Genomic DNA, 25,772 nt, shown 5'->3' on the forward strand with positions numbered 1-25,772 from the left:
CGCCAGCCCGGGTTCAATTCCCAGTCAACGCCCAACCCCCAGCTGCTGGACACAGTTCCGTTGCCCAACACGGATAAAAACTGGAGGGTTTCATCAGAAAAGGCATCCGAAGTAAAACCTGAACAACCCGAATTTAGTGATAAACTTCGATCAGGCTTAAACTCTCACACCAAACTGTTCTTCCACCTTTAGGGTTCAAAGGTGCCATTACTTATGTCCTAATGGAATGTCTAGTCCTAAATCTTAATTATGGATTTGGTTTCAATTGTAATGTTCACAAATCTTTTTTTTTTCAATTTTCTGGAATTAAACTTGGCATGGGATTCCGTGTATAAAACTGCATTAACGCGTCACCCTTTATACAAGTCTGATCAACCTCTTCATGTTACATGTAAATTTACCCAAATTCATGAGCACTTTTTTCTTCTCTCCCTCTCTCGCTCTTTTTTTCCCCCAGAACAAACGGTATTGTCACTGATATGTCATTTAAATCTCAGTCAGTAAATTTTCACTTTGATAGAACCCCCCTGGGACGTCTAGACACCCGTGTGTGCGTTCCTTTAATAAAGCAAATTTCTTTAAAAGGTAACGAGAGGACACGGGTTGAGTGAAACTTGATGGTAGGGTCGGTCCTGCAGGGCGCAATCTACAGTAATATCTTCCGAACCTACTACTATTCCTTTTCATCAGCTTTCAGGCAACTAGAAAAAAAAAAGTTGGAATATATGCGACTGCAGCAGTCATTAGGATTCTCCTGTGAAGACTCGCTTCAAACGGTACTTCTCCCAGCAGCTTATGGACCTCAAACGGAAAAGCAAATGCCCTTTTTACGAAGATTAGGATCATATTTACTGTAGTACTTTTAGGTTAATAACCAAACACGTCTCCGAAAGCGCATCTCGCAGGTTTACTGCCTGTCAAGCCTGACGAGTCCAGTCGCCCAGCGCTCACCTACAGTACCAGTGCACTTATTGTCATTATTGCTAACAATAGCTGTGGCGCGTTCAACAGCACCGTTACTGACCGAGGCGAAAGGAGTTCGCAGCTTCTCCTCTTTCAAACACCTGATGAATTTTTCACTGTGCCGCAACTCGAAACCACGCCAGTTTTAGTGATCCTGGTTCCCGTTTTTATGGTCGCTTGGTGCTGCTTTGGAATTCCCATGGAAATGTAATGGTTACGCGTACTGCTGATGTACAGTAACAGGGTACATGTATGCTAAAGCATATACATTAGCATTTAATAATCCTAAATGATAAAGTTTCCAAGCTTTGGTAGAACCAAATTAGTGGAACCTTTATCTTCTGTTGGTCAGGATTAGCTAGAAACACACACTAGTCCAACGTGCTCGCAATGCAATACTTTGGTACACTGCACCAGGAGTCCCAGAGGAACCAGCAAATGAAAAATCAACAAGAGTAACACAAAGCCAATTTATTACACCTTTTCTTTACAGACTCACACAGCAGTAGCTTTTATTTCCCCTTCGCCTACACAGGTTACACTTCGGCTACAACATGACTTTCATTCGTACTTTATAACAGTTCTGCCGTCCTGATATACGAGGGGCGTTCAAGTCAAACCAGGACTTGTGGACGAGAGCGTAAATCTGATTGACATTTACAGAAGACTTCGAGGACAGCACTGTGATGAGACTCTTAGCTGCAGTAAAACATTTAATTGGTGCAAACTTTTTAAAGCAGGCTGTACGTCCATGATTGACCATCCCAGCCGAGGTGGCTCAGAGCCCACTTCAATCGTTCCTGTGAACAAATCAGCGAGTGAAACGCCTAATCCTTGAAAATCGACATAAAACTTGTACATTTGTACGTCCACTGGCACATTTCAGGAACTCGGATGGGACTTACTGCCAGTCCTAACCTCACACCAAACCATTTCCACCAATTTTTGGTCATTAAAGGAGTTCCTGGGAGGCCAGCGTTTCAGACATGAATCTGACAGACAGTCTGATCATGGTTTCGGCGTACTGAGAAAACTTTGATTGTATCCAAGCAGTAGTGAAACACTACTAAGGGATTATAGTGCATTACTGTAGCAGGGGATTATATAGAGAACCACACAAACTTATTACTCTTATAACTGTGTTTTGTTATTTTGTCAACTTAAAGGTCCCGGTTTGACTTGAACGCCCCTCGAATAAAGTGTGACTATTGAGAGACCTTAATAACTCTAGAGACCTGTATTCTAACACTTCTTAACGTTTCCATATTTGATACAGTGTGATTTTCCTGCTCGGCAAAGGCAAGCTCATAATTCTGTTTGCAAGACCAGACGTCTGTTAAAGTTTAAAAACCTGGCAGATACTCAAATTCAGGAGAAATTCAGGACATCGGCTGGGTTGGAACAGCCTGAAACATGAACTGGAGCGAAGCATAAATGTCAGTTAAACGACTGCTTCTCTGGAGTGAGCCGTATTTTTCTCTTTACGCTGTCATAAGCTAATAAATAAAATAAGCTACCGCATGTCATGCTATTTGCAGCTTGCTATACAGTGTTCGGTCCACTGACCTAAATTATTATCGGGAGTCATGGGTACACTTTTATGAGCGTTGCAAGATGCAATTTAATTCAATAGCACTCAACTTTGGAGGACCAGTGTCAGAATTTATCATGTTTGTCCGTCTGTCTGTATATCTGTATGTCTGTCCAGACGGCGGTTGTCACAGCATCACGCAAAACTGGCTGGACAGAATTTTATAAAACTTAGATATCTGCCTGACGTTCAACCTGCACCATAAGTGAAATTAAAATGTTGAGTAAAAGCGATGTTATAAATAGTTAGATACTAATAAGCTACTAATAAACTACTAATAAGCTACTAATAAACTACTAATAAGCTACTAATAAGCTATTTGCTCAATGTAAACAAACACCTGCACCAATAGATATTCACTAGAAAAGCAAAACTGAATATTTTTTTCATTGGGATTAGTTCATATTTTCATTTGCTAAAGTGGTATAAGTGAATTTTAACGTATTGGAGTTGTTTTAAGACAAAACCTAAAATAATATCATCACTGATTACGTTAAAGCTCATCAGATTATTTTTAGCTTTAACCTTTTAACGATTTCTTATTAGTATTATCGTATTATCATCAGATAACCCAAGATGTGCCTCCTGCCTAATCGTAATATTCACAAATTCGTCGTAGGTAATGACTGGATCAGTTAATAATTATGAGAGGAGATAAAGGGCCTCTTTAATGTGCCGTAATAAAATATCGTTTTTTTCCCCCCACTTGAATTAAGCTTCCCTTATGCTGAAGCAGGCTTTCTCTGTTTAATGGTAACGCTGAGAAAAAAGGGAGTAAACAGGGATATTAAATGCACAGCAAAAGCTTTACTAATGGACAGGGCGTTTATTACTGGCAGTAGCTGTTCTGTGGTATTGTGCACTCTGGTGTCACTACAGCTTTTTTTTACAGAAATTTCATTCCTTCTCTAAATGCAACATATATCAGTGTCAATGTAAATTTGCAGGGCTGAGCAACGATCGTCTTATATGAGGTCATAATAGGGGGAAAAAACTGATTCGCTTCTTTAAACCCTGGAAAAATCGAAAATAGAATAAAGACAAAAAGCAGAATTTTTCTTCCCCTTTGCATGGGTACAGATACTCTGTAAAATCCTTTTTTTTTTTAAGTTTAAATAAATCTCCAGCACAATACATTTGACCTTGCTGTGACCTTCTGGCTTTCCCGTCCGAAATTGGCAGAGTCAAAAAATTCATACTTGACTTGCGATTTGCAAAAATGAAAAACAGCATGCAGTGATCTGGTTATTTTTTGGTGGTCTGAGGGTGTACCTTGTCCCGAAACAACTCACGGAAGAGCATAAACGGAAGCATCTGGATATCTGCAAACAGAATTTGGAGCGGTAATCTAAGGACGGTAAGAGTTTCTTAAAGAGAATCGTTAACGGAACGAAAACATCCTCAATCGCCGACCGACCGAGAAAAAGTCCCGAAGTCAACCATCAGCTGGAAAATTTATCAACGTTTACAGTTTTCTGGGATTCTCGAGGGCCAGAAGTATTGGAACGTTCTTAGGAAAAAGATTCAACAATCAACAGAGACGCTAATTAAAGAGCTGAAGCCTTAACTTCAGAATAAACTCAGAGGACTGATTGCTAAGGGAGTCGTGATCTCACATGACGATGCACGTTCGCATACTTCTGCCCACACTGTTGACACTCTGCAGAAACTTGGTTTTAACGTGTTAGAGCAAGATCAGGACTAAAGCGAGGACACTTTTTCAGACTTTCACCTGTCTGGTCCCCTGAAAGCAGAACTACAGGGACGAAGATTCACTTCTGACGAAGAAGTGAAGACAGCGGCGCATTCGCGGGGTTCAATATTGTGTTGAAAAATGACGTGTTTGAAAATGAATCCTACAGCCAGTCGTAATTTCATAAAAATCTCAAAATATTGAACCCCTCTCGTTCTTGTGATATCACACTAACAAAGGACAAAAGCGACGACTTATACACAGACAGAATCGAAAGGGTGAACTCACGAAGGAGCAAAAACAAATACTCAATACACTCCGTACTCACAAAACAAAAAGAGTACTTAAAGCACATCGTTCAGGATAAAGAAGTCCACAAAAAAGTCTTGAGTCCCTGAGATATCTCCAGCCCCAGACCTGTAAAAGCCTTTAATGTAATCCTTATTACGCTTCATTAAAATGCTGAAGGGAAAAAGAAAAAAAAGTGTTCTGTTCTGCGCACGAAGCAATACTGTCCTGGAACAAAGACCACCTTTGCTGCAGTAGCTTTGCACATGCTCTATGTGTGTGTGTGTGTGTGTGTGTGTGTGTGTGTGTGTGTGTGTGTGTGTGTGTGTGTGTGTGTTTTATATGGCTATAATCATATGAGAGCAAAACTCATGAGCAAAGCATTCCTGCTGCCTGCCTCTACTGACTCAAAAAAAAAAGTTAACAGCATAAATCACATCATGGTTTATTCAACACACAACACCATGAATTAATAATGCAGGTCTGACCCTTCTTTAGTAATAGAAGAGGTAAGTTTTCCTCCTCACCGGTTACTGTAGACATGCCTGCCTGTCCTTTCTTGGTAGACCAAATCATACCCTACATACATACATACAACCTACTGGTACAGTCAGCATATTTCACTAATCCTCCTACGCTCTTCCACGTGCGTGTGTATCTCTGTGTGCAAGTCTGACACCAATGCATGCCATCGTCAGTCCACGCGACTGGCCCCGGTCCCAGTCTAAATGAAGGAGGTTAATCAAATTGGAGCTGTAAATCCCAGGTCTGTCTCTCAACTCGAGCTCTGATTGGCTGCGGGCGAACGATGAAAAATAGCCCGGGGCTTTGCTTTCATCACGTGCGAGGAGAGCTTGGGAAGCCTGATGAATGTTTTATATCCCATCCTGTATCGCATTCTGGCAAGACGAATGTGGAGAGAAAAGGATTGAATTATGCTGGATTTTTTTCTGACGGTAAGAATAATGTGAAATGGCTCAAGAACATGGAAAAAAATAAGGAAATAACGACAGAACTCTCTGTGGCGGCACCTCAAGGGTTTGGGATCGATTCCCATGTGCATGGAGTTTGCATGTTCTCCCGGTGCTTGGTGGGTTTCCTCCGGCTACTCTGGTTTCCTCCCACAGTCCAAGCACATGCAGATTAGGATAATTGGCGTTCCCAAATTGCCCGTAGTTTGTGAATGTGTGTGTGTGCCCTGAGATAGATTGTCACCCTGTCCAGGGTGTACCCCACCTCGTGCCCCAAGTTCCCTGGGATAGGCTCCAGGCCCACCACGACTTCCTTTACACAGGATAAAGTGGTAAAGACAATGAGGGAGTGCGTGACTGAACTCTCCATGGTATAATAAAATAAAAATCTATAACAAACTTTATTTAAGCAAGAACAATTATAATTAAACAATCCTGTGTGTTTTCATCACAATGTTGGAATTTTGAAGGACGTTTATAAAACCCAGTTGTGTGCTACCAAGCTACCTTCGAGCAAAACTACTTAAAAAAAAAAAAAAAACATCAAATGTAAGAGATGGAAGTGGTGGCTCAGATGTCTAAGGCTCCAAGTTGTTGACTTTTTGATCTTAGGATCCGTGTTTGGTCCCGCCGTTGGTGGGTTATCAAGCCCCATAATACCCAGCCACTACACGCAATGTCAGTCCCTTTTTTAAAGATTTTAAATAAACCTTTGTTAAAAGTAAATTAATCATAATTAATTACAATTTTAAAACGTGCAATGTTGGAATAAAGAAATGCATGATAAACTGGTTAGAGAAAACAGATTATGCAATTGTTTAAGATATTATAATTGCATAATCTGTTTCCTCTAACCAGTTTATCATACATTTCTTTATTCTAACATTGCACGTTTTAAAATTGTAATTAATCATGATTAATCACAGCCTTTGACTGCGATTAACTAAACTATTTAATTGACAGCACTAGTTCCAACACAACTTTAATATGGTAAGCGGACATGGGAATAGATCCGTCTGGTAACTATTTTGACATGCTCGCTGCAAAAAAAAAAATAACAGCGTCTCTCAGCGTCTTCTAAAATCTGTTCTCATAGCATGAAAACTCAAAACGCGCCGGTAAACACAGACCTGCGGCTCTGCCTGGAGTTCGGCGAGGCAAACCTAAGCGCCGCTGTAGGAAAATGAATCACACGCTTATGACAAGAGAGAAATGGCACACACGTATACTCACCAAACAGATTACTGGAGTGGCCTTGCTTGGAGACGGGCCGCAGCTCATTGGAGCCCCAGGCGTAGCGCTTGTAATTACCCCAAGCAAACTGCATCATCTAAGGAGAGAGGAAAACAAAGACAGGTAAGGGTTTAACTGATCTCTTTTTGAAATAATGCTGAAAAGAAACCATAAACAGGAACCTTACAGCTCCAAGTTAGTGCCATTATTAAACATCGCTCTGGGGAAATGTTCCTCTCAACCCCGCTTCTTAGGCTTTTAATCCTGCTAAAGTTTGACACAACCATAACCGAGCAGAACCAAACAAAGATTAGACGATGGATTCTTTCGCTCCCAGGAGGAAAGAAGGACTCCAGATGTTCAGTTGCGTTCAGATAGATTACGCAGAATAAAAGCAGACACCGCTCTCAAGCAGCCTCGAGAAAAACATCAGTGACTTCATCCAAGGCCCTAAAGAGATATATGTGGAGGTGGTGAATCAATATTTACAAAAAAAAAAAAAAAAGATAAAAACAGAAAAAGCAAACACCTACACCAGACGGCCAACGTATAAAATATCCTGAGAGGTTTCTACAGCGGCGCAAGGAAGAAAAACAACAACAAATAATGACGATGAAAGGATAAAAAGGTGGAACTTCCATGTCTGCTCTAAAGAATGATACATTTTTTGTCAAACATCAGAACTCGTTTATTTATTTTTTTTTATCGTGATCCACAAACAGAACTGCAGAGCCAAGCTCTTCACAAATCTCTCCGTAATGCTCTCCCGCTGTTTCTGTCTACGTGAAGTCATTTGCAACACAGCATGCGCTTCAAACACAGGCCGACCGGCTCCGCTGAAATTAGATCAGTTTATCGACTGCTAGCTTAGCTCAGACTGTGGCTTAATCAAGGAACTGCCTCTGCCTCCCCAACCAACCCCGAGCTCAACTCCAACCAGAGAGAGAGAAAAGAAAATCGAGGATTAACTTAGGAGTAGAAAACAAGGTCCGAAATTGAGCTGCTCCGAGAACACAGACGGTCAGTCAGGAGTCCTGCTGGAGTTCCTTTAGGCCTCTGATATCTCCCTCGGACGGCGGATAAACTGTAGAGAACCGTATCGATTGTTACTCAGGCTTGGGAGGATGTTAGAAATACAAAACAGTTCATAGTCCCTTCATGATCGTATTAAAAGCCATGTAGAGCAACAAGGTGAAGCGATTCCGAATTTGGTCCCCATAGCACTTGACACAAAGCTGTCCAGCAGCTCAAAAGTAGACCCTTGGGACATCTGAACAAACTAACATCCGGGACAGATCTGACACTGAAGCAAACCTGTTCCTTCTCAAACGATGTGCAGAGAATTTCAATTCCTGACTTTTCTAAGACACCAAATACCAAGCATTCTCATTAGGGATGCATTTGTTGGCTGTCGGTGTCATGCCACCGGAGTAACCTTCGTCTTTCAGACAGCAGCAGACGTCAAACAGTGACAAGGCTACCACCTAAGTGTCATTCCTGAGGCGGCGGTGCCTCATGGGTCCTGGAAGAAATGGTGAGGCGATTCGCTGCGATGTAAACACAAGCCGAGAGAACGAGCCGAGAATCCTCTGGGACCAGGGGAAGTTCTGACAAGCCTAGGACTAAAGGATTCCAGCATGGTTCAATGTTCATTGTCGTGATGCTAGAACTAATGATGATGCGAGAGCGCCTGTGTAATTTCTCCATGCTTCTCTTTACGCTTGTCCCAGTATGATGCTGACAGTCAGCTGTGAGGAACGGATCAGAGATCATACAGTCTCTGCAGGGCTAAGAGGATCCAGAGCACCTGCTCGCTCCCGCAGAGCCAGTTCTAAATACACCGGCAGCAGGACTCTCCAAAGCAATTTCCAAAGCCCGTAGAGAGAATTTACAGCATTTTTCTTCATGTTTTCGCTGTGTGATGACAGTTTCAAGGTTAAATTAAGCAATCAGTTTGCCGGCTTGAAATCTAATGCTGGACACAACTTTCTAGGAATCACATCATGGCCTATGGAGACAAATATGCTCTCTGTGTGGATCTCTTCCGCCTAGGTCTTTTGTGGTTCTATTGTCGAGGCCGGTCTGCTATGCGTGAAAGGAAGGACTTTGTACAGACACAGTGTTGTCTCGGTCTGGGTCGAGAACGAATAGGATTTGGACATGAGGGAAGAAGGTGAATGTTGCGTCTAGTCCAAAAAAATATCTGAAAGAAGAGCTTTTCATGGAGTTCAAATTAGAAAACCACAGGGGAGAAGACACGAAGAAAATGTACAGATGCGAGGATAACGATAGCAAACAAGGAAACTGGGCTTTGTGGTTTTTCTTGGCAGAAAAATGTATTTGTTTTATTTTTAGTGGGTGGAGAGAAACTATCATTTCAACATAACAGAAACTACAAGCACACTGAACATCAGCCTTTCTGTCAATTTTTATTCTTTGCACATTTTTTCTCATCTATGATAAACATAATCAGGTATAGCTGCATTCTTGACACTGCATGACTGAATTCGTCCTGTCTCAAGCGGTTTTAAAGGAAACTTGGCGCCTGCGCTGCTCCTCCTGGAACCTCACCTAAAGATTCTACATCCTAAAATAAACCTGCGCAACTCACCTATCTGGTCCAGGGGCAAAGTGACAGATACAAGCCTGAGCCAAAACCACTTCCTCATCTATAGAAACATGGGATACGACGGTCTCGAAGTTGTAATAAAAAAAAAGAAGAAGAAAAAAAAAGCCTACCATTAGTTAGGCGTTTAGTTGTTTAAACTGTTTTCTTCCTGGGACAAATAGGATGTTTGACCCTTTAGCAGATGGACATCTGTCTTATTAAGATGCACAGAGAACCACTGAGCACATTATGCAGATTGAGTTAACAGTAAAAATGTAATTATTCTCTCAAGGCTGTGCGGCTGGCTTATTTTCATGCGAAAGACTTTTTAAAGTTGCAGCTAATTGTAGGGGTTCCATGGAATAACTCGACATAAAACCGTCAGGCTATAACTCATGCTCATATAATATACAAAGAATCAGGATATTTACACTACAAACTGGATCCGCACCCAAGTGTCGTGCTAATGTCGTCTCGGCTGGTCCCTGTTGATTCCCATCCCTAGTTTCAACAGTATAACTACTTGAAAAAGCGTATAAGTTGGGCAGTTTTCTAGTTGTTAAGACAGGGGACTTCACGGCTTCCTTCATGCCTTCCTTGGTAACATGGACGTGTATATTTTTCATCATAAGAGATTAAAATAAAAAACTGGTGAGGTGATAGGAGTAAACAGAAACATATGTCTAAAAGAAATGAGGTAAGAAATCTGACTCGTTGATCTTCGAGTGCCAAATTTGTCCGCAGAACAGACCTCTGTAACCCCTCTCCTCATTCCTCAGGATGTACGATCTGCTCACAGCAGGCAGGTACTTCCTTAACCAACTCTTAACCAACAGAATGAATGTGTCTTGCTCTACTCTGCTGATCTCAACGGTACTAATGCAAAAGAAAAAAAAAGAAAAACCACACCTACAGTGTTTAACGACCTATAGAAGTGAGAAATGTCCCAGTTCTAGCCCTACAGGTCTAAAGTTGACACAGATAAGCCAACTTGCTTCATTCCACTGTAACTTCTCACGCCTGTAGCCTCATAATGTCACGAGGTTTGCCAAGTGCATTGGTGGTAGGTTTCTTGCCTGCCATGAAGACGGTCCAGGTTCGATTCCCAGCCAATGCCTAAACCCCAGCCACTGGATGTGATGCCGGTCCCAAGCCAAAATAAAAAGGGAGGGTTTCATCAAGAAGGGCATCTAGCGTAAACCCTATGCCAAGTTGTTTTGTGAATCGGATGGTCCTGTGGCGACCCCTCGTATCGTATCAGTTTACTTGTGCATTGTTTGTACAAACTAGTTTTGTTTTGTTCTTATACAACCCCTACTTGGCGCCCCCGTACCGTACGAGCACACGTTGCTCGCCTGCTGGGACACCGGCACCGAGGAACCATTGGTGAATCTGATATGCTTTCATTTGATTGTGGAGCTTGTTTTGTTTTAAACTATGTGCTTTCTATCATAAGCTGGCAGATCCGTCTACCGTAAACATGAATGGGTCCTTTTAAACAGTTTGAATCTGACTTGATCTGGCTTGCATCTGCATGTCTGATTGTGGAGTTAATTTATCGTACACTTTATTTCTGTATTAAATTACAATGTAAATATTTTTAAAAAACCTTTATTTTGCATTCACAAACGATGCTCAAATGAACAAGAGCACCTTTCAGCATTTTGGGCAATACATAGGGTGAGGGGGGGGGGTTGTAAAATATGGTTTTGGTCGTTTTTTGGTCAACAAAAACAATAAATATAAAAAAAAAATAAAAAAAACACAAATGTGTATTGATGATATGGGGAAGGGGTTCACTGAGGTTCTTTGAAATGTGTATACCCAAAAATTGAATTTTGCTGATGATTCCTGTCTCATCTGATACTTAGGATTGTGACTCGATACGGTGAGATCTAACAGCCTTTCCCGTAAACAAATGACACCAGTCAGTCTGGAGTTTTTGTTTCGCACGTCACAGCACCCCGAAGCATTGTTTGAGCTACAGGTTTGAAAACAAGGTAAAAATAATGTTGAATAAAAACCACAGTGAAACTGCACTTAGCAGAGGTATGTGCCCGTGTTAGCACAGGTATGTGGCCCACGGGCGGGTTATGTTATGGCTTGCAGCTTGTTGCCATAGGCTTTCTTTCTGTATGTAAAGAAATAAGAGAGAGCAATTATAATAAAAGATTATTGCAGAACCTGTAAAACCTACATTGTTTTACATTGCTCTCGCAGAGAACGTCTTGGCTGATGTCTATGCACAACAGCGGCAAACCAAAGCTGCATGATATTGTTGGCGGATGTCATTAGCAAAGAAAAACAAAAAACAAAACAGAGCGTTGCTAAAAGAATATCAAGTTGTTTGAGTAAAATAAAAAGTTAGACCTATACCTGGACCTGGAAAGTTGCGACAGTGCGTTGCTGCTTACACTCGATCAAACAGACACATCCTGCTAAGGGCATTAACCAATGCAACCCTGTAGTCTCTATGTGAAAGTCCAATTCGATTTTGACAACCAGGCACTTTTTAAAAGAACACTAACTCTCATCGTACCAGTTCACCTCAAAAATGTTTTGATCTGGGACCGGGCCTGCGTTATTGTAGGCATCAATGGAGATGAGTTTGGAAGTTCTCCCTGTGCTTGGTGGGTTTCCTCCAGGTACTCCGGTTTCCTTCTACAGCCCAAAGACATGCATATTAGGCTCATTCTTTTTTCTACTTTCGCAGTCACCACAGCGGACCATTTGTCTCCATCTACCACATCTTCCTTTGTCACTCCAACCTCCAATATGTCCTCCCTTACCACATTCATAAACCTCCTGTTGAGCCTTACTCTTCTCCTTCTGCCTGGCAGCTTTATTTATTCTCCTCCCAAATAGGAATACCCTTCATTTCTCTTCTGCACATATTCAAACCAACTTAATCTGGCGTTCCCAAATTGCCTGTAGTAGTGTGTACGTTGGTGCCCTGGGATGGATTGGCACCCTGTCTAAGATGTACCCCACTTCTTGACCTAAGTCTCCTGGGATAGGCTCCAGGTCCCCGTATATACAGGATAAAGTAGTATAGACGAGAGAGTTTAATATGAACAAAATATATTCAGATCATATTTTGTTTCCACATCCCCCAGGCTTACTTTCAATGTTATTTGTAGGCATGAGCTAGAAGGGGGGGGGATTCCAAGCAGCACTTGATCGTAGGTGGTAATAACAGGTTTTCGGACAAGCTGTTCTCTCGAAGGTTCCACATAGTAAAATCTGACACCGGGAAGGTGTTTCAATCCCGAAAGCAACAGCACAAATAAGTATAGCCCAGAGTATATCCCTGGCTGAAAGGTCAAATGCAAATGAAGTTTCTGAAATGAATAGGACTTGGAAGAAAAGACTGCATTTGCCTTTGTGTATAGCTGTTTACCAAAAAAGAAAAGCAACAATAAAAAAAAAAATATTGCTCTGGATAAATTGGAGCTTGTTCTTCATATTTATTTACCAATAACAATATCACCAATAACTGTTTAGGACTGGTCAGTGGATTAAAAAAAAAACCTATCCCAAGAACACTGGATGCATGGTCAGATCATCACAGGGCACCATGGAGACACGCGTTCACATGCAATCTTGTCTAGCCAATACATCTCCTGGGAAGATGAGTTTATATGAGTCTCCTCTATAGCCGCGTTCATGACTGGGGTGTGTTTTTCTATTTTATCATTACACTCACTCTTTCCGTCATCGCCTGGACACTATCCCAAAAGACTTAGGGCATGAGGCTGGGTACACCCTGGCGGGGGTGCCAAACCACATGCAAACTCCATGCACCCAAGGGTGGGAATTGAACCTAGACCCTGGAGGTGCAAGGTGTCAGTGGCCCCTTATATCATAATGTTTTTAAAAATTCTATTCCTATGACTCCTTTAGAGTTAACATCTATCCTTTTCCAGTAAGAAGTGCTACACCCTCCAAAATGATACACCAGATCTTTGTGGACAGGCTGTACTGTACTGTACTCTGCAATGACGAGGCAAAAAAACTCACACAAAGCCGCTGTTGCACATAAAATAGAGATTACGAATTTCAGAATGAGGACCTGGCATCCAGGTGAGTACACTTCTAAAGAGATGACAGGTGCGTAGGAACAGCTGCTCATAACTGCAGCGTCATCGATCGAGAGCTCTCGCCAGGAGAAGTGCAGGCGTCTCTAAAATAGCAGGGTTTTTAAAACAATAAGTATTCGCTCTTCAGGTTTTTTTTGAAGTGCAGAACCAGGACTCGTTAAAAATACGACAGGAAGAAATAAAATCCGCCTGTCAGTCCACACGGTTGGATGCTTGTCCTCCGACTTCGTTCGCATTCGTTACATAATCACAACCTGGGTCAGTCTTCTTCATATTTCCTTATAGTTTTATAGTACACAGGAGGCCCTCGGCCCTCCAGCATAGCAGGCATATAATAAAGATAGTAGGATTTGTTTATAGTTATCAGTTATGGTTATTATCCTTAAACAGAAAGCATGTGATATGGGATATTTTTTTCCACCAGGCCACAGTCCGCTACCGGGTTGTAGATGATTTGGTACCAGGCCGCATAGACATCTATATATTTTGTTATATATGTACACTACCGTTCAAAAGTTTTAGAACACTTGCACTTTTGAACACTTTTTTTTGTTTAATGATTTATTTTCTACATTCTACAACAATACTGGGCATTTCAAAACTATAAATTAACACATGTGGAATTAGGTAATTACGTAACAACAACAAAAACAACAGTTAGTTGTTATTTTATGACACAGAGGTCAGCCTTTCTGTAATAGTTCTTGCAAGAACAGTATTGTCAAGTGCATTTGCAAAAGCCGTCAAGCACCATAATGAAACTGGCTCTCATGAAGGCCATCCCAGGAGGACGAGACCAAAACCTACCTCTGCCTCAGACGAGAAGTTCATTTAGAGTTATCAGCCTGAAAAATGACCAATTAACAGCACCTCAGGTTAGAGGCGTTATGAAGTCTTTACAGAGCAGAAGTAGCAGAAACATCTCAATATCAACTGTTTAAAGGAGATTAATGCGTTTTTTGGACGCCTTCAGCATTCCTTTACAATGTAGAAAGAAATAAACATCAGGAACCATCATGGAGTTAGAAAGTGACCCCAAACTCTTGAACGGTAGTGTATATAGTTTAACGAAACAAGAGTTTGCTCTGTATAAAAGACAGTGCGTTTGAGACAACTTCAACTCTGTTGACATTCTGGATTAAAATCAGGTTTAAAATCATTTGAATCTGAACTAAATCACAGTGGTACCTCGGCATACAAATGAAGTTCTTAAGGGGAAATTCGTATTTCGTGTTGTGAAACACATTTTCTCATAGGATGTAATGTAGATGCAGGTAATCCGTTCCATCCAGCCAAAAATATTAACAACACTATAATCATATTTTTGCAAATAAAAATAATCAAGACATTTAGAAAAAACTTGTAAAACCTCACTTCACCCTAATGGATGATTTCTCTTGGCACCGGCTGCTTCAAAAACAAAACTGAACGTGACTCCGTCTTTTTCTTGCTATATATATGCTATAAAAGTAACTAACTATTAAAGTCAGTTTTAGGTTTTAGGCATAGGTTTTAACTGAACAGAAGCAGCAATGGACATAATAACAGAAGGGAGGGAAAAATAACACAGGAAATGACATTCTGCAGCGTGTGCTGTTTAGAAAACCACTTCTATCTTGACAGAAAGAGAAAACGACGCTACATAGGACTCGGCAAAGGTAAAAAGTATATATAGATGTATTCGATATCTCGTGGTGGCAGGACTGCATCTCAAAGGCCGAATTCGTTTTACCGCCTGCGCCACCGTCTCGAGTGGATAATAAATAAAACCAGTTTTTTGCAGCAAGCGACGTCTCATTATCTCCGTCTCAGCAGCGCTGTTTAAGCGTGGATAAAACAGTGTGGAACATCCAAAGAAATTCAGACGTCCTGCTGTAATTAACACCAACAGCTCTGATTCTGCTGTGACTGCAGTCCCGATTCCTTTTAGCTACGATTACAAAAGAACATAACGACGGCGTTAAGCAAACAAAGCTGCGACAAACACAACTGCCAAGCTGACAGACAGCGAGTGGAACCTGATCAATTAAGTTAAGTCTAATCCTTCGAATCGATTCATCACATATGCTCAAGCTTTCCATTCATCTTAAACTGCTTCGCATTTGTTCGCTTTCAGTAATCACATTATCCCGGTCAGAGCTGTGCTGGATCCAGAGCTTGTTCGGAGAAACACCAGACGCAAATCGGGAACGCACACAGCCAATGGAAACATTTTAACAAGTTTAGGATCAACGCCAGGATCCAGATCATGCTTACAGGTCAGACGTTTTGCAGAAATAAAATGAATTGAAACATAAAAGGAAAATTCATTGAAGTCTCTCGGGTGCTTTGATGCCAGCATGTCACAATTGCATCTTTTTGAACTGGTGTATTTAGGGGTGAGAATAAAATAAAGTGCAGACGTCCATGGCCCGGTAGTGTAGTGGTTAGCAGCGCTGCCTTGCACCTTAATGGTGTTCGAATCCCGTCTCAGGTCTGTGTGCATGGAGTTTGGATGGTGGGTTTCCTCCCACAGATTAAGCTAACTACCTTTTCCAAATTGCCTGTAGTGTGTGAATGAGCATATGTGTGATGTACCCCACTTCGTGCCCCATGGCTCCTGGGATAGGCCTTAGGCTTTCCGCGACCCTCTATACAGGGTAAAGTGGTATAGACGACGAAATGAGATGATAGAGTCCGTGATCCTCCTTAGACGCCCGGCAACAGATTGCCAGACGCTTGGCCGATTAACCGGGGCATTTTTGCCGCTTATGGTTAGAAAAGTCTTGACTACGTTCATGCATATTGATATAAGATTATAAATATATAATTTATTGAGGAAGCCCAAAAAACACATACAGGACAAGAGCCGAGACTCAAACCCACACCCTGGGGACACCAAGCGACAATGCTAATCACTAAACCGCTGCTTTGCTACATAAAGTAAAATAAAAAATTCTAATGAAAATTAAACTTTTTTTTTTTACTATTATTTATTTATTAATTTTTTTTATATGTTTAAAAACCTACATAACAAATAAATAAAATGTAAAAAGAATGCGAAAAGTGAAATCATTTTACTAAACGCCTTTTTAAAACGAATTCTTTTGGTTGCTTTTGAAGTAGTGTTTTTTTTTTGGTATATTCAAAACTGATATATTTTTAAAGTCTTTTTTTCAATACATATTTTAGCCTGGAATGTCAAAGATTTCGGACATGAGACGTGATTTATTAATCGCAAATTATTCCAAGCAAACTGTGTTAACCGGTTTTACTTTGCACAATCGATTTACTATTTAATATTTGATGTTTAGATGAAACACTATAAAAATCTAGATATGCGGTTCAACAATTCATGCACAAAACGGTTGGATGTTTTTTTAGCAGAAATTTTGGGCAACACCGGCATGATACCACGAGAGCGTGCAAAAGCCGAAACTCTGGGTCTGAACCCAGAACCCTGGAGCTGATACAGCGCGCGACCTGCAGCCCCGGCGTGCCGCCAGACAGACAGACAGACAGACAGACAGACAGATGTGCACCACGATGATAACCGCTTCATATCAAATCCAAAGCCCTAATAGAACAAAAAGTGTCATTATCCCAAACAAACACGCTTATTCTTATTCTTTCTGTTCCTAAGGTGAATTACAGGTCGGTCCATTACACCGGCAGTTTTAGAGCAGAGATAAGAACGGCCATTTAGGTAACCTGTGGTCATTTCGGAGATCAATAACCCAAGAGAGAGGAGAGAACGAGCTCCTGGAGAGAGAGAGAGAGAGAGAGAGAGAGAGAGATCACATCCTTCACAGGACTCCTTTAATGTCACATTACTGCAGTAAGAACCTAATCAGAAACAAGGAACAGTTCTGTAATGTGTTTAATGAACAGTTCGGCTCCTACGTGGTGAAAGGTCTAATTAATTCAGCTGCGCGACTGTACATGCTAAACAAACCAGAAACAGTTGTGAGAAGAAAAATACAGTAAAGGCCCAGTGGATGATATTGCATTTTACATACCACACACACACACACACACAAACTTGCACGCACGCACGCACGCACACACGCACACACGCACCACGTCCTGTTATCTTTTACTGAGCGGCAGTTTAACGGCCCTGTCGAATAATCTGTAACCAGCTGTCTGTCTGCGCGAGCGAGATCCTGCTGGGCGTGTTTGCATCCTTGATATAAACGTGGGAACTTTTCAGCCGAGACAAATGTAAAGAATCACATAGAGACGGTAAAAAAGAAAAAAATAAATAAATAAAAAAAAGTACGGCTAAAAAAAATAAAAGTTTAGATCTGAACCTTTAAATCTGTCTTATATTTCAATTCTTTCTCTCTTGTTTTTTTCTAAATTATAATTAAATGTGCAACAGATGCTTAACAAAAGGGTCTTCAAGTTTGATGACATATTTGTCAATTCGCCCACACCTTCACTATTTTTCTTCTCCCTCATTTAAGGTACATAATTTGTATTGTTTTTAAGCTTTCTCTAAAAAAAAAAAACTAAATTTAAACGCACCACATGACCCTGCTCATCAAAAACAAGCACATAAAGAAGCACGCTTGATGGGATGCTATCACCTTAGCAACAGCACTTATTTATTTATTTTTAGAATTCAGTCCCCCCCTCCCCCCCCTCCCGACACACACACACACACACACACTCATCGAGTCTCCACAAACCTGTAGATGAACAAGTGCCTGCTGAACAGGTGCGGCTCGAGAGGTAAGCATAAGCCACGCTGGCGCAAGGTCCACATCCAGCCTGGCACACCTTACACACACACACACACACACACACACACACACACACACACACAAACCCTCTTTTACTCTCTCCAGCACAGTGTTTCATTGATATTCTGCCAAGCGCGGGGTCTCCAGAGACAGCTCGGCCTCGTGGCTGAACACGGGAAGCCGAGTCGAGTTACCGGGATTTGGCCCTTTGAAGGAGCGTTGAGTTGTGACCATCGGGTGCTTTAAAATTAATGTGTTTCATAAAGCATACACTAAAACTGCTAAAGGTTCAGCTGAGTTGCAGCTGCTTCGTGACGGTATAGTGTGTGTAGTTAAAAACGCTACAGAATAAACTACATTTATTCACTCACTCATCATATATACCACTTTTTTCTGGATGCTGAGGGTCCTGGAGCCTACCCCAGGAGAATTAGGGTATGAGGCAGGGTATACCCTGGACAGGGTGCCAATTTATTGCAGGGCACACACGGGGCAATTCGGGAACACCAATTAGCCTAACCCACAGGTCTTTGGGAGGAAACCCACCAAGCACAGGGAGAACATGTACACAGAGCCTGGCTGGGAATCGAACCCAGACCCTGGAGGTGCAAGGCGACAGAGCGAACCACTACACCACTGTGCCACCTTAATGAACCACATGGTCCCAAGTGTTTTATTCCTTCCATTCCTTACTTCAGCTGCCAATCTAGAGCATCATTGTAAAACCCTTGAGATTCTCGATGGAACTAATACCCCTATCTCATCTATGCAGTTTCGCGCGGTGGTCATAAGTACGGTTTATCATGATTCACCGCGAGTTTTTGGCGCTGTTTATTATGTTTAATTTTTTTGCCGGCCCTCGCGGAAGTTGGCGGACCATGCAGAACTTTGCGGAATGTCAGCGGAGCATCGGCGGGCAATCGCGGCGGCTCACGGTGCTCGACACCGCATCTCACCGTGAGTCAAACCGCATAGGTGAGAGGGGTATAAGCGGTCTACAGAGCCTGCTGTCCTCAAGCACAACCCAAGACCTGTTAGGTGCCTTAAGTATGAAAAATAATGAAACTCCAACATGTTGACACAAAGAAAACTAATAAAGCGGTGGCTGAAGGCCAAAACAAAAAAACAAACAGAAAAAAACCATTACTAAAACAACTGAGCTAAGTTTCACAAGGGCAGATTGGACACAGGGGGGCAAGTATACCAGAACTCCCCCATATACCATCACCTTGTCATGTGTCTCCCTGAAAATACCCTTTACAGGAGATGTTACAAACTACACAACCATGCCTTATTGCTTTGTGCGAAACAAAAAATGGATTTTTTCATCAATTTCAGAAAGGAGTTCATTAAGCGTGACAAATTGGAACATACAACGCTGCGCACACAGACACGCTCGTACGCAGTCACGTCCCTGAGCAGGAACAGGGGCCTCCTGGGCGAGGGTCAGGACTTCAGGTACAGTCAGAGTATACGCACACAGAATGCGAACCTTTTAATCAATGTGTTGGTTGCCTGTGATCATCTGATAAGTCAGAGTGCTGAAAAATGAAGCACCTCTCCATGAAGAGATCATCTGCCTATGATCTGCCCTTAACGCTGAATAGGAAATGAAGCATGCACGGCAAAACGCGAGCGACGAAACAAAAAAAAAAAAAAAAACTTTTCGTTCAATGCTGGTTTGCTTAGCCTGCCGAGATAAGTGACTATGCTACTTTTTTCTGAATTTTCACGAGCTGTTAAAATCTTTAAAGTTTTGCCTTGATCTTCAAGAAATACGCCAGAGTAAGAATATGCACAGATATGCAAGTTTTTTTCCAGGATCTAAAAGCTGAGATCGACTGACTGCCATGTGTGTGTGTGTGTGTGTGTGTGTGTGGCCTTGAGCTTGGATCCAGGCTAATTCAGACACATGTAGGTTCGCCCTAGACTGCAACAATCTTCATGAACGCTAGTCTCAGCTGTAACGTACAGGATGTCAAAAGATTAGGCCGAGTTCATTCCACCTTCTCTTTACGTCTGTAAAAAAAAAAGCTCCATGTTGGTGCAATCAAACAATGCAAGCAAATAGCAGGATTCCCAGAGCACCGAGCATGGCAGCATGCTGAGTGCACATGATCTGAGTGATTTAAACAGACAGACAGTATGAGCTGGATACTGGGGAGTCCTCACCACCAATGGAGCAGATAAAACAGGTCCGGATAACTAATAGTGACAGTGAACAGCTATCTTCTAATGCTTCCTTATGGCAACTGAATGCGGTACATTCGGGAGACCCCGTTCAATGATCTAACTTTTTTTTTTTTTATACATATTGGCTTGAATAAACGATTGTAAGTCCACACTAGCACTGGATCACTGGCACTGAACTGGGAGTGAATCAGAACGCCTCCCGGAGCCTTCCTTGCTCTACTTTATCCTTTAGTGATTCTTCTCGGTCTAACAAACCTCTCGTCGTGACTGCTCTGAACTTAGCTGTAACAGTCTATTTAAATCAAATTGACTTCTTTTAATAGTTACTATGCCACCCACATTAGATTTTTCCCCTGAGGATTAGTGCTGTATATGCCATAACGCTGCATACGCTTTACTAGGAAAGGTCACTGGTTCAGTATCACTGCGATGATATATTATGGCACGGGCATTCACCTGGGCGCCTCTATTTTCTCTTGAATGATTGTGGTCTTCCGCTGTCTTATACTTGGACTTAAATGCCTCAGCCTCAGTGCCTTGATTCGGTCATAGGTTTTATTAATATTGCACCATCCTCAGTATCCAAAGAAACAAGTTAAGTTAAGCCTTTATAAATATTTCTCACATATACCTTACTGCACAGTGAAATTCTTCCTTCGTAACTGGGGTCAGACATAATACAGCGCCCCTGGAGCAGATGAGGTTAAGGCCACCCCAATGGCATTCTGGTGGTTAAGGCACCTACGTTCTGATCAGTAAGTCAGTAGCCCTACCTCTGAGCCAGCACTGCTCCAAGCACATACATTCAGAAACAGTTATGGAAAATACAAACTGGTTAGTTTGCAAAGTCCACTCAAAGCTGTTGCACAAGTACTGTTGGCCAGTGCAGTGTAGAGCCGCAGCACCGCGAGGCATCCCTGGCCAAACACCATGCCATGAATTTATGAAGCCAAACGAAACAAGCTCAGCCACATCATGGGACGAAGCCCGAGGCAGCCTTAAGACAGCTAAGAATGATGGCACCGAAAGCATCAGTAAAGAACAAGACGCAAGTGAATTCCCGTGCCAATGAAGAAACCAAATGACAAATTGAAAAATATTTTGCATTTACTATTACTTAAGCATTTAGTCATTTTGTAGACACGCCCCAGTGCCATGCCATAAATTATTATAAGGAGAATTTGAAGTTGATTTGAAGTTTTTAAGCATTTGATTGTCTGGTTGACATAAAACAAGACGTCTTGACATCCTTGAACGACTATAGGTTTTAGGGGTTTTTTCTTTTTCCTTTTTGTTTTTTTTTTACAATGCAAATTCCTTTTAAAAATGAGATCAACGGTACAAAAGAATCAAATGAATAAAAAGCCCCTTTGCTATCCAAATACCATTCCATTATATCTGATGCTGTGACCAGTTCAGCAAATGTCACAAATCATCAGAAGGGAAGTAAGGGTTTTCTCTTCAGCGTAACATCTGCGTGATTAAAAGAAAATGAAACCACTGTATGTGAGATTGAGGGGAAATTAAACTACTGCTACATATGGAGCCTGAAAAGGAGCGACTACAACTAATGGATTTTGATTTGATAAAATTTGTATTTAACCTCTAAAAGATGTCAGATCTGATGCAAGGGCTGGTGTTTATCGATTTACAGTAAACAAAAGTGCCCTCTAAGTGTTTGTGCCTAAAATGATCCGGATATTGATTTCCTTTATACAGAACAATTACTGTTAAAAGGTCAGCGAGACTCGCAGGGAAAACCGTGAATGGCTGCCTGACTCCCACAGCGGCTGTTTGTTTCTATCCGGCTACTGATCAGTGGGATTATTTTCAGCTCTGCGTGGGTGAATTATCACTGATCTGTAAAGCAGGGATGCTGTCCCTCTCCATCTTGTTTCCAGGAGAATGAGGCTTTCGGAGAGGATGACCTCGGAGACCTTATCGCAGCGAGACAGAAAGACTGGGAGAACCCCGGGTGGGATGGCGCGCACTAATATGATTACCGATGCGACGCGGCTTAATCCGGGTATTAGGATTCAGGCCGTGCCTGTAGGTGGGACAATAAACCAGAAGAACTCTTACCTGTACTTTCTTACTGCTGGCTTTGGAGCTCAACTGCTTAAACATGACATACTCAAGCGGAGAGCTCTACACCTCGCTCCAAAAACTCTATTAGATAGAGATTAGCAGCAGGAAATGTGTATTTTCATTTCTCATTTCACCGGGTCTAAAACTTTTCACTGCCAGGAAGCATTTAACTGTAAAATAAATCCCCCTCCCCCAAGAAATATAATCCAACTTATTGGATAAATATTACACTCATTATTTTAAAGTGTACTATGGCATTCGGCTTAGTTAACGTCAAGGCATTTCATTTTTTTTTAATTGAGGCTTGGATTGAAGGCACTTCAAGTTAATTTACCTGCACTATACGCACTTAAATTTAATTTCAATATAATATATAATTTTTTACACCACAGACACCCTATGCCTCGTAATGCTGTGTAACTTTTGTTGAACTGTGGCTTTGGAACTCCAGTGCCGAGGGGCGGTGTGCGGAGAGTTTGCATGTTTTCACCCTGTGCATGCTGGGTTTCCTCCAGGTGCCCTGGTTTCCTACCACAATTCAAAGACGTGCAGAGAACCCTATCTGATTGTCTGTAATATGTGAACGTGTGTATGAGTGTGTTTCCCAAGCCTGATTGAAGAAAGGGGGTTAAAAGGAGGGGGGCAGATACGTCTACTTGTAAAAAAACATGCACGATGGAAGTGGTTTGCAGTGAGTTACTGATCAGAACGTTGGCGGTTCGAGTCCCAGCTCTGCCAGGTTGCCATTGTTGGGCCCTTAAACAAGTGCAGTAATGTATATGTGACAGATAAAGACTTAACCTTTGAAAGTTTATCTACATAGTGTGAACTGATCCTGAATTATAAAACTAAAGGTTATTTATAACATTATAAAGGTTATTTATAACAGACGCCCTTATCCAGATCGACTTACATTCTAAGTATACTATTATACATCCGAGCAGTTAATTGCCTTGCTGAAGGGCCCAACATGGTGATAGTGGGATTTAAACCTTGGTCCTTCCGAACCGCACGTCAAATGCCTTAACCATCGAGCTACCCCTGCTCATTTTAATCACCACACAACAGCTCAAGTATACATTAGCAGAAACAGAAATCAACAACTTTTCAGACGATTTGCCTGTAAGTCTATTCAAATACCAAAACAAGGACACTGAAGAGTCCAGGATTCTGAAAGAAAACATTACCACGATTCCATGGTATCGTGGTATCCATTATACATTCTATAATTAGGCAAATAGTTGGGATTTAGCAAAACAATCACAGACCATCATACACAAAATATCATTTTGCATGGTTTGGAATCAAGCACAAGTTTGATTTGACAACTTTTTCAGCTACAAAAAGCCTAACCCTACTTAAATGTTTGTTGTACTATTTAATAGGAAACTCATATGTAATGCGACTCTGACAGTATTCAGAACGATTAAGTTAATCCTTTACAAAGGACATTTTTTCAATTTCATGAATTCTGGAAGTGGTGATTTTTCCTCCTAATTCACAGACAGAGAGCAGCTCGACTTTGTCGACAAGACCTCTCTCTCTCTCTCTAGGCACAATCTTTCAAGGCAGAATGCGAGTTCGCGGACTTGGACACGTCGTGAACGTTGCGGCTGCTCCGATTAAACCAGAGACAATTACATGACATTAAGTAAAGATGTTTCAAGAGTGCTGATGCATACTGATAAGGAGTCTGGAGCAACGAGGTGAGGCTAGACACTGATTTACATCTCAGTGGTAAGCGTGACAAAGTTCATCCTTAGCGTGACCTGCACAGCTGAGGAAGATGTGTATGTGAAGCTGCTTTTGAAACGTTGAAGACGGGGTTTACTTCATACATATTTACAGATCGAGTTGTTTTTAAAACGGGTTCCAGTTACGAGTTTTACTACAGAGCTGTGACTTTTCTGAAAAATGCACTTTTTCCAAGTATAGAACCCTACACCAGAACGTTTTCCCAATCATCAACAGCTCCAGATATAACCCTGTTCGAAAGCTAAGAACCCTTCATTTTCCCATAGAGCACTCCACCTCCTGAAGAGTTTTTGTGAGATCTGAGAAAGAAAAAAAAAAAATACACACACAGATCTTGAAGAGAAAAAGCGAACACTCTAGTAGTCTGTAACCTGAGCTCAGGACTGAACTGAGGAAACTGGAACTGGGAGGCCGTAACCCCACCCCCTGCACTACAATGCCCCTCTATCATGTTCCCTACTCAAATGTTATGTCTACCGCTGGACATGGTCTTATAATCAGCTTCGACTCGAGTTCATCTTCTCTAGTTTTCTCATTTTGAAATCAAGATCTTAAATTAAAAAAATTGAAACAAGAAATATACCAGTACGTATTTAACCCTGGCCACACCTACCCTCCCACATGCATTCTTTCTCCGAATTTGTTTGGCTATGAACAGTTCCTGGCAACAAGGAAGCACATGTGTGGATTTTAGATGCACAGCAAGGCAATTTATCAGGTGCTACACAAATATAAAAAACAAACAAAAAAAAAACAAACAAAAAAAAAAACAACTGTAACTCACTATATTGATTAACTCATTTTATTTTAGGTTAATGTCATGCCACGTCCCAGCCTTCTCACATTATATGCTAATTAAATTATTATCCAATTCCATGTTCAATACAAATTTATTCCGCTATTTTTCAAAACAAGTGCAGGAACACGAGGTACTAAACTGGGAACCACAAACACTTTTACATGGTATAAGACCTTGTAACTCCAGCACAAGACTAAAAATGTCAAAATGGCAAAACTGACATGTTTCAGCTTATAGACTGCGTTCTAGCCAGGAAACAACGTGTATTTATTTTTTATTTTTTCTAATGTATGCTGAATTTAGATTGGGTTCCAAGCAGATGTCAGTCATAGTGTCTTTCATGAGAACAACAAATATTACCTAGGCAGCGTCTTAGCAAACTAATGTTGTTGGCAGTCGTAATGACAGGATTAATTATCGCTATAGTAACAACTTAAACAGAAAATTGTATAGCCTACACTCCATTGAAATATATATAAAAATATATATATCTTTAACTTTTTTTTGTAATTTGTCCAAGTGTTATAGCTTTATAAAACCAAGAATTAAAGCTGTACAAGAAAGTCTTTGAGATAAAGCCCTCTGTGAATTTCTTGGTACCATGACACGATGGCGTAGTGGTTAGCACTGTGGTCTCGCACCTATAGAAGATGAATGAATATAATTTTTTTATTCTCTTCTCACCATGCCTTAAACAATCATTGATTATTTTCCTATAACAACATGTCCCAAATTTATACTCCTCACCTGTTGATTAGAGCCG

At 41.4% G+C, this 25,772-nt stretch overlaps 1 protein-coding gene across 1 annotated transcript in view; it reads right to left on the minus strand.

The window, feature by feature from the left end:
• Positions 1 to 25,772, minus strand: part of man1a1 (mannosidase, alpha, class 1A, member 1) — a 110,211-nt gene that overhangs the window by 80,418 nt on the left and 4,021 nt on the right. Inside the window, exon 2 of the mRNA XM_053488716.1 lies at positions 6,740 to 6,836. Coding sequence (XP_053344691.1) covers positions 6,740 to 6,836 — 97 coding nt within the window. The remainder of the gene's footprint in view (positions 1 to 6,739; positions 6,837 to 25,772) is intronic.

Source organism: Clarias gariepinus, chromosome 27, assembly GCF_024256425.1.
Source record: "Clarias gariepinus isolate MV-2021 ecotype Netherlands chromosome 27, CGAR_prim_01v2, whole genome shotgun sequence".
Classification (NCBI taxonomy): domain Eukaryota; kingdom Metazoa; phylum Chordata; class Actinopteri; order Siluriformes; family Clariidae; genus Clarias; species Clarias gariepinus.